Below are 16,477 nucleotides of genomic sequence, written 5' to 3'. Positions count from 1 at the left end.
TAAATAAAGCTTTTAAGGTCCACATATACAACGGAATATAACTCAGCCATCAGAAAAGATGAATACCCAACTTTTGCATCAACATGGATGGGACTGAAGGAGATTATGCTGAGTGACATAAATCAAGCAGAGAAAGTCAATTATCATATGGTTTCACTTACTTGTGGAGCATAAGGAATAATACAGAGGACATTAGGAGAAGGAAGGGAAAAATGAAGGGGGGAGTAAGGGGGGAGATGAACCATGAGAGACTGTGGACTCAGAGAAACAAACTGAGGGTTTTAGAAGGGAGAGGTTGGAGGGATGGGTAGTCTGGTCGTGGGTATTAAGGAGGGCACATATTGCATGGAGCACTGGGTGTTATACATAGACAATGAAATTTGGAACACTGCATCAAAAATTAATGATGTATTTTATGGTGACAACACAATAAATTTTTTTTAAATAAAGCTTTTAAAAATGAAAAGAAAACAAAGAAAAGAAAAATCATATTGGAAACATTAAACCTTCTTGCTTAAAATTAGAGTCTCTCAACAGAAAAGAAATTTATATCCACATGACACACATAAACCACCAGATTTACACATAGTGGCATAACTATAGTTTCTCTGAACTTGGAAACAGCATTCCTCAGAAACTGCCTGTTGCTCCATTTCAAACTCAAAATAGATATTTGACCTTGCTCTTTTAAGAAAAGGGCTCTTTCCACCCTTTGGGATATTTAAAGTTTCTATTACCATAAATTCCAAGCTTATAAGTCAGCTACAGCAGCTATAACTCAGTTTCACTGAACACACACCACAGGTCTACAAACTAGAGGATTTAACAGCCTCCAATTATACAACAGAACGAGGTTTATGGTGACCCATGCAACAGGCAAAACCTGAAATATAATGAAGACCTAAGATTGCTTATACTTGCTTCATGTCTGTCCTTCCAATGTGCTTATAAGTTTTGTTGTTTTGTTGCTGTTCACAGTTATTACCACCACCATAGTGCTAGTTACACAACTACTGATACAGTCTAAGGGAAGAATATTTTCTCAACTTTATTAATGCCTGCATCTTCTTAGCACTCAAGCATAAAGCACATTCCATATTTACTGCAGATTATTCTCTCCATCAAAACATTTTGATGGAGGGGCCAAGATGGCTCAGTTGGTTAAGCGTCTGACTTCAGTTCACATCATGATCCCAGGGTCCTGGGATAGAGCCCCACATGAGGCCCCCTGCTCAGAGAGGAGTCGGCTTCTCCCTCTTCCTCTGCCCCTTCCCCTGCTTGTGGTCTCTTTCTAATAAATAAATAAAATCTTAAAAAAAAAAAAGACATTTTGATGGGATGGACACCAAGAAGCTCTGGATTCAAACTGAATTGGTCAATAGACAGTGTTATGTCCTCAGCACATAATTTAACCTCTGCAGGTCTCCTCTGATGTAATATATGAAACAGACTTTTTTTTTTTAATTACAAAGTGATATATATATGGAAATGATTATTTCTGCCAACAGTATGTCATACAAATAAGTATAAAAATCCCTGCTTAGGTTTTTCAATTCACTATAAAGGAAAAGTTATGAAATGCTTAAGAATAGAAACATTCTACAAATTCAAGACTTAAATTATATCATCTTTGAATTCTTTTTTTTTTAAGATTTTATTTATTTATTTGACAGAGAGAGACACAGCAACAGAGGGAACACAAGCAGGGAAGCAGCAGAGGGAGAGGGAGAAGCAGGCTTCCTGCTGAGCAGGGAGCCCAATGTGGGGCTCAATCCCAGAACCCCGGGATCATGACCTGAGCCAAAGGCAGACGCTTAATGACTGAGCCACCCAGGCACCCCATCATCTTTTAATTCTTTATAATCTTATTATAGCACCCGCTATAGGTATTATACACAAATGGCTCAGTCAAAGGTAACCATAATTTGGAAATTTCTAGAAATATAAGTATTTCAATATTCTATATGACAGTGGGGATAATTAGCTTCTTCAGTAATATTACCTGTTTGGCAATACTTGCTGCTTTCTTTTGACTTTTTTAGTAGTATTTTATGTGCCACATGCTGCTTCTACAAAGGCAGTAAAAGAAAAGCCTCAAACCTACCTATCCTGACATCTCATTGGTACACAAGGGAAGCAATATTACTTCCATTTAATAAATGAGAAAAGTCTCAGCGATCACCTAAATAAAAAATGAAACCAGACCTAGAGCAATTAATAGGCTAAGTATGCTGTCCATTTTCCCGGAATACACTACCTTCCTTGGGGTAGGACAAAACTCCACAGTGAAAAAAATAAAAATAAAAAAAACTTCCCTGTCCTTTCTCGCTCAGGCTTCTCTGCTACCCATATGAGGCATCTGCACAACAGAGCACAAGAAGCAAAAAGTTTGTCCCATAAGGCATAGCAAGGGTTGAACTTCAAAAAATCTTTGTTTTCTACTTGGCATCTTTACAAACCATATATAAACTGACCTCCATTAAGATCAAGGCCAGACTCATGTGACTCACACTGCTCCATTGGGGAAGGAAACCCAGGACATCTGGCAAAATAATCTGTCAAAGACAGGGCTCCCTGTATCATGAACAGGCAGATGAACATGACTGTTAAACGTCAAGTATGATACAGACTGACTACTGCAAATGTACATTTACCTCATTTTCTTTATTTAATGTGCATTACTACTAAACTACAACATCTCTAATCCAGAGTACACCTCACATATAAAAAGCATGGCCACTAAGAAACAAAACTACCACCTCTACTGGCTTTTAAAGCCAACTAAGAAGCCAGCAACATAAGGACAGTTTAAGAACTGCTCAGTTTGGGGGCGCCTGGGTGGCTCAGTTGGTTGGACGACTGCCTTCAGCTCAGGTCATGATCCTGGAGTCCCAGGATCGAGTCCCACATCAGGCTCCCAGCTCCATGGGAAGTCTGCTTCTCCCTCTGACCTTCTCCTCACTCATGTTCTCTCTCACTGTCTCTCTTTAAAAAAAAAAAAAAAAAAAAAAAAAAAAAACTGCTCAGTTTGGGGCACCGGGGTGGCTCAGTCAAATTAAGCAGCCGACTCTTGGTTTTGGCTCAGGCCATGATCTTAGAATCAGGAGACTGAGCCCTTTGTCAGGTTCTGTGCTCAAAAGGGAATCTGCTTGAGATTCTGTTTCTCCCTCTGCCCCTCATCCCTCTTGTGTTCTATCTCTAAAATAAATAAATCTGGGGCGTCTGGGTGACTCAGTGGGTTAAAGCCTCCCTTCGGCTCAGGTCATGATCCCAAGGTCCTGGGATCGAGCCCCGAATCGCGCTCTCAGCTCTGCGGGGAGCCTGCTTCCTCCTCTTTCTTTCTCTCTGCCTGCCTCTCTGCCTACTTGTGATCTCTGTCAAATAAATTAAAAAAAAAAAAAATTAAAATAAATAAATAAATAAATAAATAAAAGAATTGTACAAGTATCCCTTGGATAATGCAGGCATTATGGGCACTGACCCCTACATAATCAAATATCCGTGTGTAACATCTGACTCCCCAAAAACTTAACTACTAATAGTCTACCGTCAACCAGAAGCCTTACCAATAAAAGTTGATTAATACATATCAAAGCAGGGTGCCTGGGTAGCTCAGTGGTTAAGCCTCTGCCTTCAGCTCAGATCATGATCTCAGGGTCCTGGGATCGAGCCCCGCCCATATCGGGTTCTCTGCTCAGCCAAGAGCCTGCTTCTCCCTCTCCCTCTGCCTGTCTCTCTGCCTACTTGTGATCTCTCTCTGTCAAATAAACAAATAAAGTCTTTTAAAAAAATACATATCAAAGGATAAAAAGAATACGATGTATCTTTTTTAAAGAATTTACTTATTTTAGAGAGGGGGAGGGGCAGAGGAAGAGAATCTTTCAAGCAGACTTGTGTTTATAATATTGTGTTCACATATAAGTGGACCCACGTAGATCAAATCCACATTGTTCAAAGGTTAACTGTATTTCCCTAGCAGTGTACAAACATGTTGTTATTGGGACAATATTTTGCCAACAATGTATGGCAACACTGACATGATATACAAGCTAAAAACGGCTCCTTATCTAGACATGAGGTCTACACATGAAGTAAATGATTTGGTTTTAAAATACTAAATATGTTTCAGCTGCTGCAATGTATCACCAATCTGAATTTATACAGAGAACATATTGAGTCCATAAAATTTAACAAAACAGTGTACAAACTTTCAGAAAATGAGGATTTTTTTGGACCAGATACATGTTTTTAAGTTGAGACAGAAGTTTTGACACAGAGGTTGTTATTGAAGAGTTTTGCATCTGACAGATCTTTACTCCTGTGGCCATGATTGGATAAGAAATGTATTTTAAAACCATTTAAAGTGAAACTGACATTTGAAACTCATCAAGGTATAGTTTATTCATGTGAATTTTCTTACATAGTCTCTCTTTTATGAAAACTGTATTTGGGCTTCTGCAGAGATAAGCTGGCCGACTTTCATGGTTCATAGATGATCACTGTTTCAAATCTCACATGGGATTGTTCTCCTATGCCAATTTCCCTTTCCTGACATACAACAAATATTCTGGGTTCTCAATATAAACATGTGTGTGAAGGGGTTTCCCAGTCTACCAATAAACAATTCTTGGACAGCTGCAGGTTATGCTGTAATTCAACTCAATTCTGACACCATCTATCTGGAGACAGTGTCAGAAACTCAGGAAAAGCCAGATGGAAGACATGCATAAGGCAAGGTATGTGGGAAGGAGCTTCTATGCTCTCTCCCAGCATACCATTCTCCCCACATCTCCACATTTTACCAACCCAGAAGCTCTGAACAAAGATTTTTGAAACAGAATGTCTAAAAAGATATGAGTGCCTGGGTGGCTCAGTTGGTTAAGCATCTGTCTTCAGCTCAGGTCATGATTCTGGAGTCCCAGGATCAAGTCCAGGATTGGGCTCCCTGCTCAGCCATGAGTCTGCTTCTCCCTATTTCCCTCTCTCCCCCAGCCCCCCCAAAATAAGTAAAATCTTTAAAAAAAATAAAAAATGAAAGATTAAACTAGAGACCCTTAATTTCATGTCAGAATCCATTGAAAGAGTTGTTTCATCAAGGACAAATATTTAAAACTATAATTATATAGAAAACATTTCAACTTCATCTTAAAAGCTCATATTAAACAGAAAAATAGATTAAAGATAATAACGGTCAACTTATAGTAGGAGAAACATGAATAGCTAATATATTTTTTAAATGCTCAGCCTCACTCATAATCAGAATAATTAAAAAGACTATAAAATTCCATTTCATATCTTTACATATGTAAAAAATAAAAAATCTGGGACATCTGGGTGGCTCAGTTGATTTAAGTGTCTGTCTTCAACTGAGATCATGATCTTGGGGTCCTGTGATCAAGCCCTGCATTAAGCTCCCTGTTCAGTAGGGGGATCTGCTTCTCCCACTCCCTCTGCCCCTCCCTCCCAACTCATGCTTTCTCCCTCTCACTCTGTCTCTCTCAAATAAATAAAATCTTTATTTTTTTAAAGATTTGTTAAAATGTATTTGAGAGCAAGTGAGAGGGAGAACAACACAGGTTGGTGGGGGGTGGAGGGCAGAGGGAAAAGCAGACTCCCTGTCAAGGAGGGAGGACCCTGGGATCTTGACCTGAGCTGAAGGCAGACACTTAACCAAATGAGCCACCCAAGCACCTGATAAACAAAATCTTAAAAAAAGAAAAAAACAAAAACAAAAAACATGACAAGACCAAGTATTTAAAAGGATATAGAGCAATGTAAACTCTTTTTTTAAAAAAACTTTTTTAGAGCAATGTAAATTCTTATATACTGTTGTTCAAAAAGTAAATTGGTGTGACCACTTTGGGCAGCATCTAAGAAAAATTCCAAATCCTATACACTAGCAATCCTGCTCAGAGGCAAATGCCATAGAGAAAGCCTGGGCCACGTACCCAAACAGAAATGGACAAGAATGTTTACAGCTACATTTTTTATTATAGGAAAAAAACAAAAAACAACAACAACAACAACAAAAACCCTGGAAATAGCTGCCTATCAACAAGAGAATAGAAAACAAGTGCTCAAAACCTGTTTGCTGAATGACTCTAAGGAATGAACAACAGTGTTCTCAAAGGAGGTCATAGACTCAGGAATCTGTGAAATAATACCAAAAGGTGTAACAACACTTCATCAGAGAAGAGAGAATATGCGCAGAAAAAAAAAGATTGAAGAAATAGTGGCTGAAAACAATTTTGGTGAAACAAACTGTGGTAAATCCATACAATGGAAAACTATTCAGCAATAAGAAGGAACAAACTACTGATACATGGAATAACATGGGTGGATCTCAAAGGCATTATGCTGAGTGAAAGAAGCCAATCTCCAAATGTTACAAATGATTATCAAAAGGCAAGAGCTTAAGAACGGAGAACAGATCGAAGGTTGCCAGGGGCTGCAGATGAGAGAAGGATTTCAGTCCAGTAGATAGCACAAGAGAATTTTAAGGGTGGCGGAACTGTTCTATATCCTGATTCTTAGGGGGGGTTACACAAATCTACACATGTTAAAGTTCACATAAATGCACACACAAGGGGCACCTGGGTGGCTCAGTGGGTTGGGCCGCTGCCTTCAGCTCGGGTCGTGGTCTCGGGGTCCTGGGATCGAGTCCCGCATCGGGCTCTCTGCTCAGCAGGGAGCCTGCTTCCTCCTCTCTCTATGCCTCTCTGCCTACTTGTGGTCTCTCTCTGTCGGATAAATAAATAAAATCTTTAAAAAAAAAAAAAAAGAAATACACACACAAAAACGTCAGTATTATTATATATAAACTTAAAAAAAGAAAAATCTAGGGAAAAAATCTATCTCCTCCAAAGTCACTCTATGTGATATAGGTATCACATATTCCTTTACATACAATGTAAAAGGCCACCAGATCAAGCAGTTATATGGCTATCCACAGAAACACTATGACATCTCCATCAAATAAGGTTAACAAAAAAATCTAAATAAAAGCACTGAACAATAAAAATCAAATATGTAATCAATGTCTTGCAACATAATTTTATCAGGAAGCAAGAACTCAGTTTTTTGGAGTTTTTGTTTTTTAAAAATTTTATTTATTCGTCAGAGAAAGACAGACAGAAAAAGCTTGTGCTCTTTTTGTGTACAGAGGGAGAAGGCAGGCTCCCCACTGAGCAAGGAGCTCGATATGGGACTTGATCCCAGAACTCCGGAATCATGATCTGAGCCAAAAGCAGACGCCCAACTGAATGAGCCACCCAAACATCCCTGCTTTTACTTTAAAGATTTTATTTTTAAGTAATCTCTACACCCAACATGGGGCTTGAACTCACAACCCCAAGATCAAGAGTTACATGCTCCACTGATTCAGCCAGCCAGGTCCCTTAAGTGCTCGGTTTTTTTTTACTTATTTTTATGGAGTTAATCTAGAATTAGAAGACAATAATTTTGTACATTTAAAAGGAAACATTCTTCCATTACATTTCATGCCTATAAAACCTTCTTGCTTATTAAATTAAAATTAAGTCTGTTAATTAAAAACTTTTACCTTTTCTTTCTCATTCAACCTCTCAAGTTCAGTGTGCTCTAAATAAAAAGTTATCTTAGCCCTGAGATGGGGATGTCACTGACAATACAGGCCTTTCACAGTGATAATTTCCACAAATGCAATTTCCACAGCCTATGAGGATTGCCAAAACAGAAGCTAGCTAGCAAAGTTACAACAGCGTGCTTTAACTTGGGTGACCATGTGTCCTAATCTGTCTGGGACAATTCTGGGTTGAGACCTGCTGTACCGACATAATTCCATATATATATATATTTTTTTTGAGTAGTCTCCACACCTAGCATTGAGCCTAACATGGGGCTTGAACTCATGACTCTGAGACCAAGACCTGAGCTGAGATCAAGAGTGGGATGCTTAACCAACTGAGCCACCCAGGTGTTCTCTGACATAATTATTAATAGCACTCTCTCTCATTCTAGAGGTGCTAAGGTTTAGACAAAATGGATTATACGGACATCCCACACTTAACCTATTTCCTTTAAGGAGCCTAACACACAATCCCCTACCTATCACAACGAGACCTAAAAAGTAGACCTCAAAAAGGGAAGCCTTTACAAAAAGTAGACCTCACACAGGAAAGGTTTAAAAAAAAAAGAAAGAAAAAAAGACACAGAAAAAATGAATTTGATTAACCTAATGTGTTTGTCTTGTGTTTTTTTATTTTGTCAATCATAGCTACTAAAAATTCTCTTTGGGTTGTATAATTGAAAACAAAAACAAAAACAAAAACTCAGCACTCTAATTAATCCATACCCTAGTATCTTAGGAGCAACTCTGTCAGTCACATTGAAGAAAAACAAATCACCCATTTAAAATCTCTACCCATGCCTCCATTCTCATTTTAAAGGCACTGGATAGCATGGAAAGGCCAATGCTTTTTATTCCAATTTATGATGATGCTTTCTTTGCCAAATTCTAGGCAATTCTAATATGGTATATCTCCAGATGGAAAGTTGATATATTTCTCTACAGCCAGATTTATCCACTTTAAAAAGGAGGTTAAATAAATAAATAAATGGGACATAATGTTTATCTAGATATAGGTAACATTTATGTCTCTTTGACACTTAAACCCAAGAGCATTGTACAGCTTTTATTCATAACCACAATAAATCTTCTGGATTCCCCAGATGTGTGATGTGACTTGGAGCTTCTACTCAAGTGTTTTTTTTTCCTATTAAGTCTGGTCATAATTCAAACATCCCCAAGAAAAATATTTTTCCTTTTGATTTTTGAAAAAACTATAGCAATGCTAGTGTGGCTAGCAGCAGGTAGTTCTGTATTTAAATTATTATAGGTAACAGTTAATATCACTAGGTTCCACGCCCTACCATATACACATAAGGTGCTCAATAAATACTTCTTGAATAAATAAATGAGAAGAGGGGAAATATGCACATTGATATAATGCTGCAAAGAAAAACTTGATGCAAGAAAACAAAATACAGGCAGAACCAGATGGGATGCCCTTCCACTAAAAACAGTGAAAAATAGCTAGCTGCTCAGTATGGAATAATGAAAAAAGTTCTCGTGATGGATAATGGTAATGGTTCACGTCAATGAAAATGTATTTAAGGTCACTGAATTGTACATTTTAAAATGGTTAAAATAGTTAACTTTATGTTATGTATATTTCACCACAATAAGTTTTTTGGGTGGGCAGCTGGGTGGCTCAGTGGGTAAGTGTCTGCCTTCGGCTCAGTTCGTGATCCCACGGTCCTGGGATAGAGCCCCACATTCAGCTCCCTGCTCAGTGGGAAACCCGCTTCTCCCTCTTCCTCTACCCCTGCTTGTGTTTCCTCTCTCTGTCTCTCTGTTAAATAAATAAATAAATCTTGTGGAACTTAAACTCACAATCCTGAGATGAAGAGTCGCTTGCTCTACCAACTGAGCCAGCCAGATATCCCTTAAAAAAACAAACAAACAAACAAAAAACTTTTAATAGCTACTCAGCCAAGTGTGACTATGGACTTTCACAGGAAAACACTGAGAGACTATGATGGTGAGAAACTCTAGCCATGTAAAATATTATGGTACGTCGTACAGTAAAAACTTTTAAAATAAGTGAAAAAGCTCTCACTGAAAAAGCTGTACTGTGAGAATACGTTGTTTTACAAAATACTTTTGCCAAGTTCTGTGGCAAAAGTAACATAGTATGGTAGATGTTTATGTATAAAATACAAATACTAAGTAGTATTTACTCCACTGGAAGAAAAACTAAGTATAATTTGAGATAAACATAGACTTTGAGCCTTTAGAAATAAACATACTTGCTTAAAAAAGAAATAAATTAAGGGGCGCCTGGGATAAGCATCTGCCTTCAGCTCAGGTCATGATCCCAGGGTCCTGGGATAGAACCCTGCATCCAGCTCCCTACTCAGCAGACAATTTGCTTCTCCATCTCCCCCAACTAGTGTGGTGTCTCTGTTTCTCATACTCTCTGTAAAATAAATAAATAAAATCTTACAAAAAAAAAAAGAAAAGAAAAGAAAAAAATTAAACTGTTTACATCTAAGTTGGTCATAAGCCTTTCAATTTCATACTTTTTAAAAAAACTCATACGGACCAATCACATAAACAATTTTATAATATTAATATACTTATTCACAGATCTTGTTACACAAAACCAAAAAAAGAGAGAAAGATCACTTTAAGGACAGAAAATTCTATACTAAACATCCAAATATTTAAATATCCTAACCTAAACAACAAAAGATTAAAATTAAATACAAAATCTCAACTGGTGATATGGGGCTATTTGCTGACCCAGAGATCTATCTCAACAGTCATGCTGTTCTCTCTAACAAAACTGCAGAGAATAGGTCTGGCAGAAAGAAGTCCGCACTGCGGCTCAAAGAAATTTGGTATGTTAATGAGGGAAAATGCCTATGACTAAATAACCACCAGCCTTGCTACTCTATGTTCTGTCCCAAAGCTGTGACCATTCAAAAATTCTAGGATTTTCTCCTCCTCACCAAACTCTTTTAGATCTAAGGAGGTAGTTGGCAAAACTAAGTCAGTCCACTGAACAAAGTCTGCAGTCAGTCTGTCACTAAGTAGGAATATTCTATTACCACTCATGTTAACTATCCAAAAATCTTTTTTTTTAAGATTTTATTTATATTTATTTATTTGAGACAGAGAGGGAGAAGGAGCATGATGGCACTCACACACATGAGCAGAGGGTGGGGCAGAATGAGGGACAAGCAGACTCCTCACTCGAGCCAAGAGTCTGAGGGACTCATCCCAGGATCCTGAGATCAAGACCTGAAAAGGAAGTTAGATGCTTAACCAACGGAGCCACTCAGGCACTCCTCCAAAAATCCTAAAACAAACAACAAACCAACTCAAAGAACTGCTCTGCATCTAGAGTAGAAAAAAATGAAGCCAAAAGATACAGTTACTACATAATGTAGAGAAAAAAACTGTAATATATATAAAAAATACTTCTTATATTAAAGGTGGGTTAAAAAGGGATTGGGTTAAAATAATTTTCAAATAACAAAACAAAAGAAACAAAATATATAAGTATATAACACTGTCAAGGGTGGAGAAGTGAAAATGACTTACAGCATAACCCACCAAAAAAACAAAGAACTGCATAATTTAATCATACTATAGAGCAGCACCTTGTTCAGTTTTCAGAATCAGCTGCACCTGGCACCAAAAGAACTTCAAGCAAAAGTAAAACTACTATGTAGAAAGGTTATTTTCAGGTCTAATTAATTGGTCTCAAATCCGAACACAGATACACCAAATCTTTCATGATTTCTTCATAGCTACTCTTTCAACAGAATATCCAGTAATACCACCCCTCTAATAATGCAAAATGAATTTTTATTTCTTTTTTTTTTAAGATTTTATTTATTTATTTGACAGAGAGAGATCACAAGTAGGCAGAGAGGCAGGCAGAGAGAGAGAGGGGAGGAAGCAGGCTCCCTGCTGAGCAGAGAGCCTGATGCGGGACTCGATCCCAGGACCCTGAGATCATGACCTGAGCCGAAGGCAGCGGCTTAACCCACTGAGCCACCCAGGCGCCCCGAATTTTTATTTCTTAAACTTTCTTTCATTTGCTTCTAAGTTCATAATATAGTAATTTACATCATAAAGCTTATGCTTACAAGCTTCCAGAAGCAAAAATATGGTTTATAGGACAACTTAAATGTACATGTACCAAAAATTAAAGTGCTTTCAATGATTAGAACAGGGCCTGATAACACAGCAGGTACTAAGTATAAATATTTGCTGAATTAATAAAGGAATTATAGTTAAGGAATTAGAATTAATTATAGTTAGGGTGTCTGGGTAGCTCAGTCTGTTAAGTATCTGCCATCAGCTTGGGTCATGATCTCGGGGTCCTGGGATAGAGTCCCTGGTTCAGCAGAGTCTGCTTCTCCCTCTCCCTCTATCCCTTCCCACTGCTTGTGCGCTCACTCTCTCGCTCTCCCTCTCTCTCTCAAATAAATGAAATCTTTAAAATTAAAAAAAAAAAGAATTATAGTTAAGTGTACCATCTCCCCCTCATAAAATGCTTATATTACAGTGGCTCTAGAATTCTTTCTCTAGACAGCTCAGAACCAGGCAAAGCTATAAACACAATCTGTTGACTAAATGGAATGCTCTCCCCTCTCTGCTTCCCTCACCATGCCTAATACATGCACCCATCTGATACCAAACCCTCAGTAGTATTTTCACAGCTTTGCACTCCCTAAAAATCAGCTCAGAAGTTGCCCAAAGAGCAAGTGGAAGTGCATCTAACTACACCTTCAAGAGAAAGACCTTTCTTCTATCAGACACATGAAAAAATGTTCATCATCACTAGCCATCAGGGAGATTCAAATTAAAACCACATTGAGATATCACCTTACACCAGTTAGAATGGCCAAAATTAGCAAGACAGGAAACAACATGTGTTGGCGGGGATGTGGAGAAAGGGGAACCCTCTTCCACTGTTGGTGGGAATGCAAGTTGGTGCAGCCTCTTTGGAGAACAGTGTGGAGATTCCTCAAGAAATTAAAAATAGAACTTCCCTATGACCCTGCAATTGCACTCCTGGGTATTTACCCCAAAAATACAGATGTAGTGAAAGGAAGGGCCATCTGTACCCCAATGTTTATAGCAGCAATGGCCATGGTCGCCAAACTGTGGAAAGAACCAAGATGCCCTTCAATGGACGAATGGATAAGGAAGATGTGGTCCATATACACTATGGAGTATTATGCCTCCATCAGAAAGGACGAATACCCAACTTTTGTAACAACATGGACAGGACTGGAAGAGATTATGCTGAGTGAAATAAATCAAGCAGAGAGAGTCAATTAACATACGGTTTCACTTATTTGTGGAGCATAACAAATAGCATAGAGGACATGGGGAGATAGAGAGGAGAAGGGAGTTGGGGGAAAATGGAAGGGGAGGTGAACCATGAGAGACTATGGACTCTGAAAAACAATCTGAGGGGTTTGAAGGGGCGGGGGGTGGGAAGTCGGGGTACCAGGTGGTGGGTATTAAAGAGGGCACAGATTGCATGGAGCACTGGGTGTGGTGCAAAAATAATGAAGGCTGTTATGCTGAAAATATATAAAAAATAAATATAAAAAAAAGTTAAAAATTAAAAAAGAAAGAAAGACCTTTCCTAACTCGGGTTCTCTGGTGGGCTCTTTCTTTTCCAGTGGGTAAAACCTGCAATTTATCCAGAGTCCAGGTCCTGCCCAAGGGCAACAGATTCCTTTAATAATTAGTGGCTCTTAAAAATAATAATAATAATAGTTCTTCATTATTAGACATACCTGTACATGTGGAAGTTAATGGGCAAAACACATGTCTCACTTACCTTTCACTTACTTATCTTTCTAACTTTACTAGGTGCAGTTCTCACACAGTCACCTTAGACAATGAAAAGGCAAGCACTTAATGAACCCATGAAAACCATGATTATTAATTTATAAATGAAAATATTGACAAGTGGTGACAAAGAGGTTGCAACTGGAGGAACTGCATTCATTTCTGAGCATTATTTACTTAATCAAAGATCCAGCAGTCTAAAATATGGCTGAAATGTATATAAAAATGCTGAGAACCTCTGAGGGAAAATGGTAACACAACAGAATATAAAGAAAATAAAACTGCAAGTCTGAAGAAGCCCTATGATGACAAAGATGGACACAGTACACAGAAAAAACAGGAACAAGTGGAATTTAGAGGACTGATCAAATAAAAGTTTTAGATGCAAATAATCCACAAGCCACAGTCAACTTGGAGGCAGGGCACAGGCAATGACAATAACAGTGACTGCAGACCACAGGGAACAGGAACACTCCTCTCACAGGATAGATGCCTTTTAGCCTACCTTCCACTTTCAAAATACCTTCCACTTTCAAAAAGAAGCCTATATGTTTGTCTTCTACAGTGAACGTCTGTAAATCACAGGGGCATATTTTTCACACAATTTACTTATGCCTATTGAAACCTATATTTAATCATGGTCAATTAAATGCTGCTTTCTCAAAAGCTTAATTAACTAAACTTATTAACTACTGTATCTGAAAGGAAAAATGATTGTTAATTGTGTTTACAACTAAATATATGAATAAGTGCATTAATATTTCATTAACAACTACTGAAAGTATTTTGGAACAGCCTACATGACACCAAATATAGCTAGTCTTTTTATACATCCACTAAGTCTTTGCCTATTAGATCTAGAAATGCCTCTCTAAGAACCATGCTGTCATCTCCCCACTGGCACAACCTGATTTAAGGATCTGTTCTGACAGTTCATTAAGAGATACAACCACACCTAACAGCAACACGCTGGCTGCCCAGGTGTAGAAGCAAATGACTCATGGTACCTGTTGGTTTGAACTCACCCTTGTGTTGCATAGCTTAGTGACCTCCCTGGAATTGAAATTGGGGATGAAGAAAATAACATGCAAATTAAAGAGACAGGAATCAGAAATCAAAAGGAAACACAGAACTAAAAGTCATAATTCTGAAGCTTAGTTGTTCAAGAAATTCCAAACAAACAAAAACTGGCAAGAATTGGGGCACCTAGGTGGCTACTCAGTCAAGCATCAGCCAAGGTCATGATCTCCCGGGTCTGCCCCTCCCCCTTGCTCCCTCACATTCTCTCTCTCTCTCTCTCTCTCTCTCTCAAATAAATGAAATCTTAAAACAAAAACCACACACACTGATAAGTTTTGTTTTGGGAAAACCATTCCTAATAGGATATTCTGTCATTTCACTGTAATGATCAGCCACGAATATGGAGCTGCCTATTTTAAGATAATGAAAGAGAAAGCCTCACACTAGAAGGGGAGAGACAATGATGAAAGCATTCTTTTCCAGGCAGCTATAGAACAGTAAGCAAGAGAGTTATTATTAATCAATAGACAGCAAGGTGAAAAAACACTGACTGACAGAAGTTCGACTGACATCGAAGCAGAGTTAACAATAAAAATCTTCACCAGTTAACTTAGTATAGTTAACTATACCAAGCCTTTAAGGGAAAAGGGCTGAAAAACCACAAATCCGAAACCGTACTCCCACAAAAAGACTACAGGAGCATAGGAAGTTGGCTTTCTTTAAAATGGAAAATTCTTCTCTATTTCATAAACAGAGACGCCCGAAGGAATGCTGCAAGGGAGGCTATTAAGATGCTAAGCGCGCCCTGAACTGAAATTAATTAATTAGCTAGAATTCAAATTTAAAAATATATATATAAATTAAACTAAATATAAATTAAAAAATAAAAAAGGAAAGTATAAAAGGGAATGGTCTACTTCAAATCTGAATCTAAACTTCACAGCAATGCATACTGGACATTACAATCTTCTCTTTTTTGGCTATGAGTCAACAACTCACTAGTAGTCAAAAAAATTTTAAGGCAAATTACACGTAGATACTCCAATTTATAGTATCTACTTCAGTAATTTAGTTACAATGTCTTTTGCATCTACTATATGCAGCATGACATTGTGACATGACAGGTAAGCCTAAATATTTACACTAAGTGCACACAGTGCTTACCTTCTAATACCTACCCAATCATACCTTTGGCTCTAGCTGAATATACAAAAGCAACAAAAGAGCTGGAGCCTTCAAAAATGAATAGCATTTTGGCCAGTAGAAAGGGTCAGGAGGACATCCCACAAAAAGCCGTGAACAAAGAACCATAAGGCAGGTATCAGGAAACTAGCCCAGCAAAAACCTAGGTTGCAAAAGGAAGAGGAGAAAAAAAGAACCTGAGACTAGACTGGGTTCAAACCACAAAGGACTTTCAACACCAAAGCTCAGGGATTTTAAGCTTTATTCTCCAGGCAACAAGCGGCAAAAGATTTTAAGCAGAAGGGTGACCATCAAAAACCTTGTGCTAAATACAGAATTTCTACAGATAAGAAATTATAAGCTTCATATAACATGTCCTTATGTCCTGTTATTTATAACCCTTAACTACTGAAACATGAGGCTAGGATGTCAACATCAAGGCTATCAGTACTCAACATTTCCTTTTTCAAGACAATTAAGAATGTACATTTCCTTGCTTAGCAAAAACTTTCTAAAAAGGCTTTGTCTTCTTGCCCCATTTTATCTAAAACAAACAGCACAAACCATAGGGAAAAGTAGTCTTTTTAATGTTTGCTCAATCTAAAAGCTAAACCCAGCACGCAGGGTACACATTACTATATAAGACTGGCTCTACTCCTCACTCCATGAGGCTATTTTTGATTTGTTGGTCACGTAACTAAGGAGAGATGAGTGGGAGGAATTTCTCAGTGCCCCCAGGGTATGTATTCATAGAAGTTCAGGCCAATTCCACCTCTATCTCCCTCAAATAAATGTTCTGATTACCATAATTATAAGCTTTACTCCATTAACAGAACTAGAAAGCTTTTCCAA

The 16,477-nt window shown here is 38.0% G+C and overlaps 1 protein-coding gene across 2 annotated transcripts in view; it reads right to left on the bottom strand.

Annotated features, from left to right (window-relative positions):
- MCU (mitochondrial calcium uniporter) overlaps window positions 1-16,477 on the bottom strand; it is a 197,774-nt gene that overhangs the window by 137,345 nt on the left and 43,952 nt on the right. The window contains exon 1 of one of the 2 annotated variants that reach the window (XM_013044253.2): window positions 10,750-10,773. The exons of the other annotated variant lie outside the window; for it this stretch is intronic. Coding sequence (XP_012899707.1) covers window positions 10,750-10,755 — 6 coding nt within the window. The 5' untranslated portion in view covers window positions 10,756-10,773. Of the gene's footprint in view, window positions 1-10,749; window positions 10,774-16,477 lie in introns of those variants that run through there. 2 annotated transcript variants of the gene reach the window in all.

Source organism: Mustela putorius, unplaced genomic scaffold (assembly GCF_011764305.1).
Source record: "Mustela putorius furo isolate JIRA1106 unplaced genomic scaffold, ASM1176430v1.1 tig00000698_pilon_pilon_pilon, whole genome shotgun sequence".
In the NCBI taxonomy this organism is placed as follows: domain Eukaryota; kingdom Metazoa; phylum Chordata; class Mammalia; order Carnivora; family Mustelidae; genus Mustela; species Mustela putorius.
This window is presented reverse-complemented; position numbering and strand designations above follow the sequence as displayed.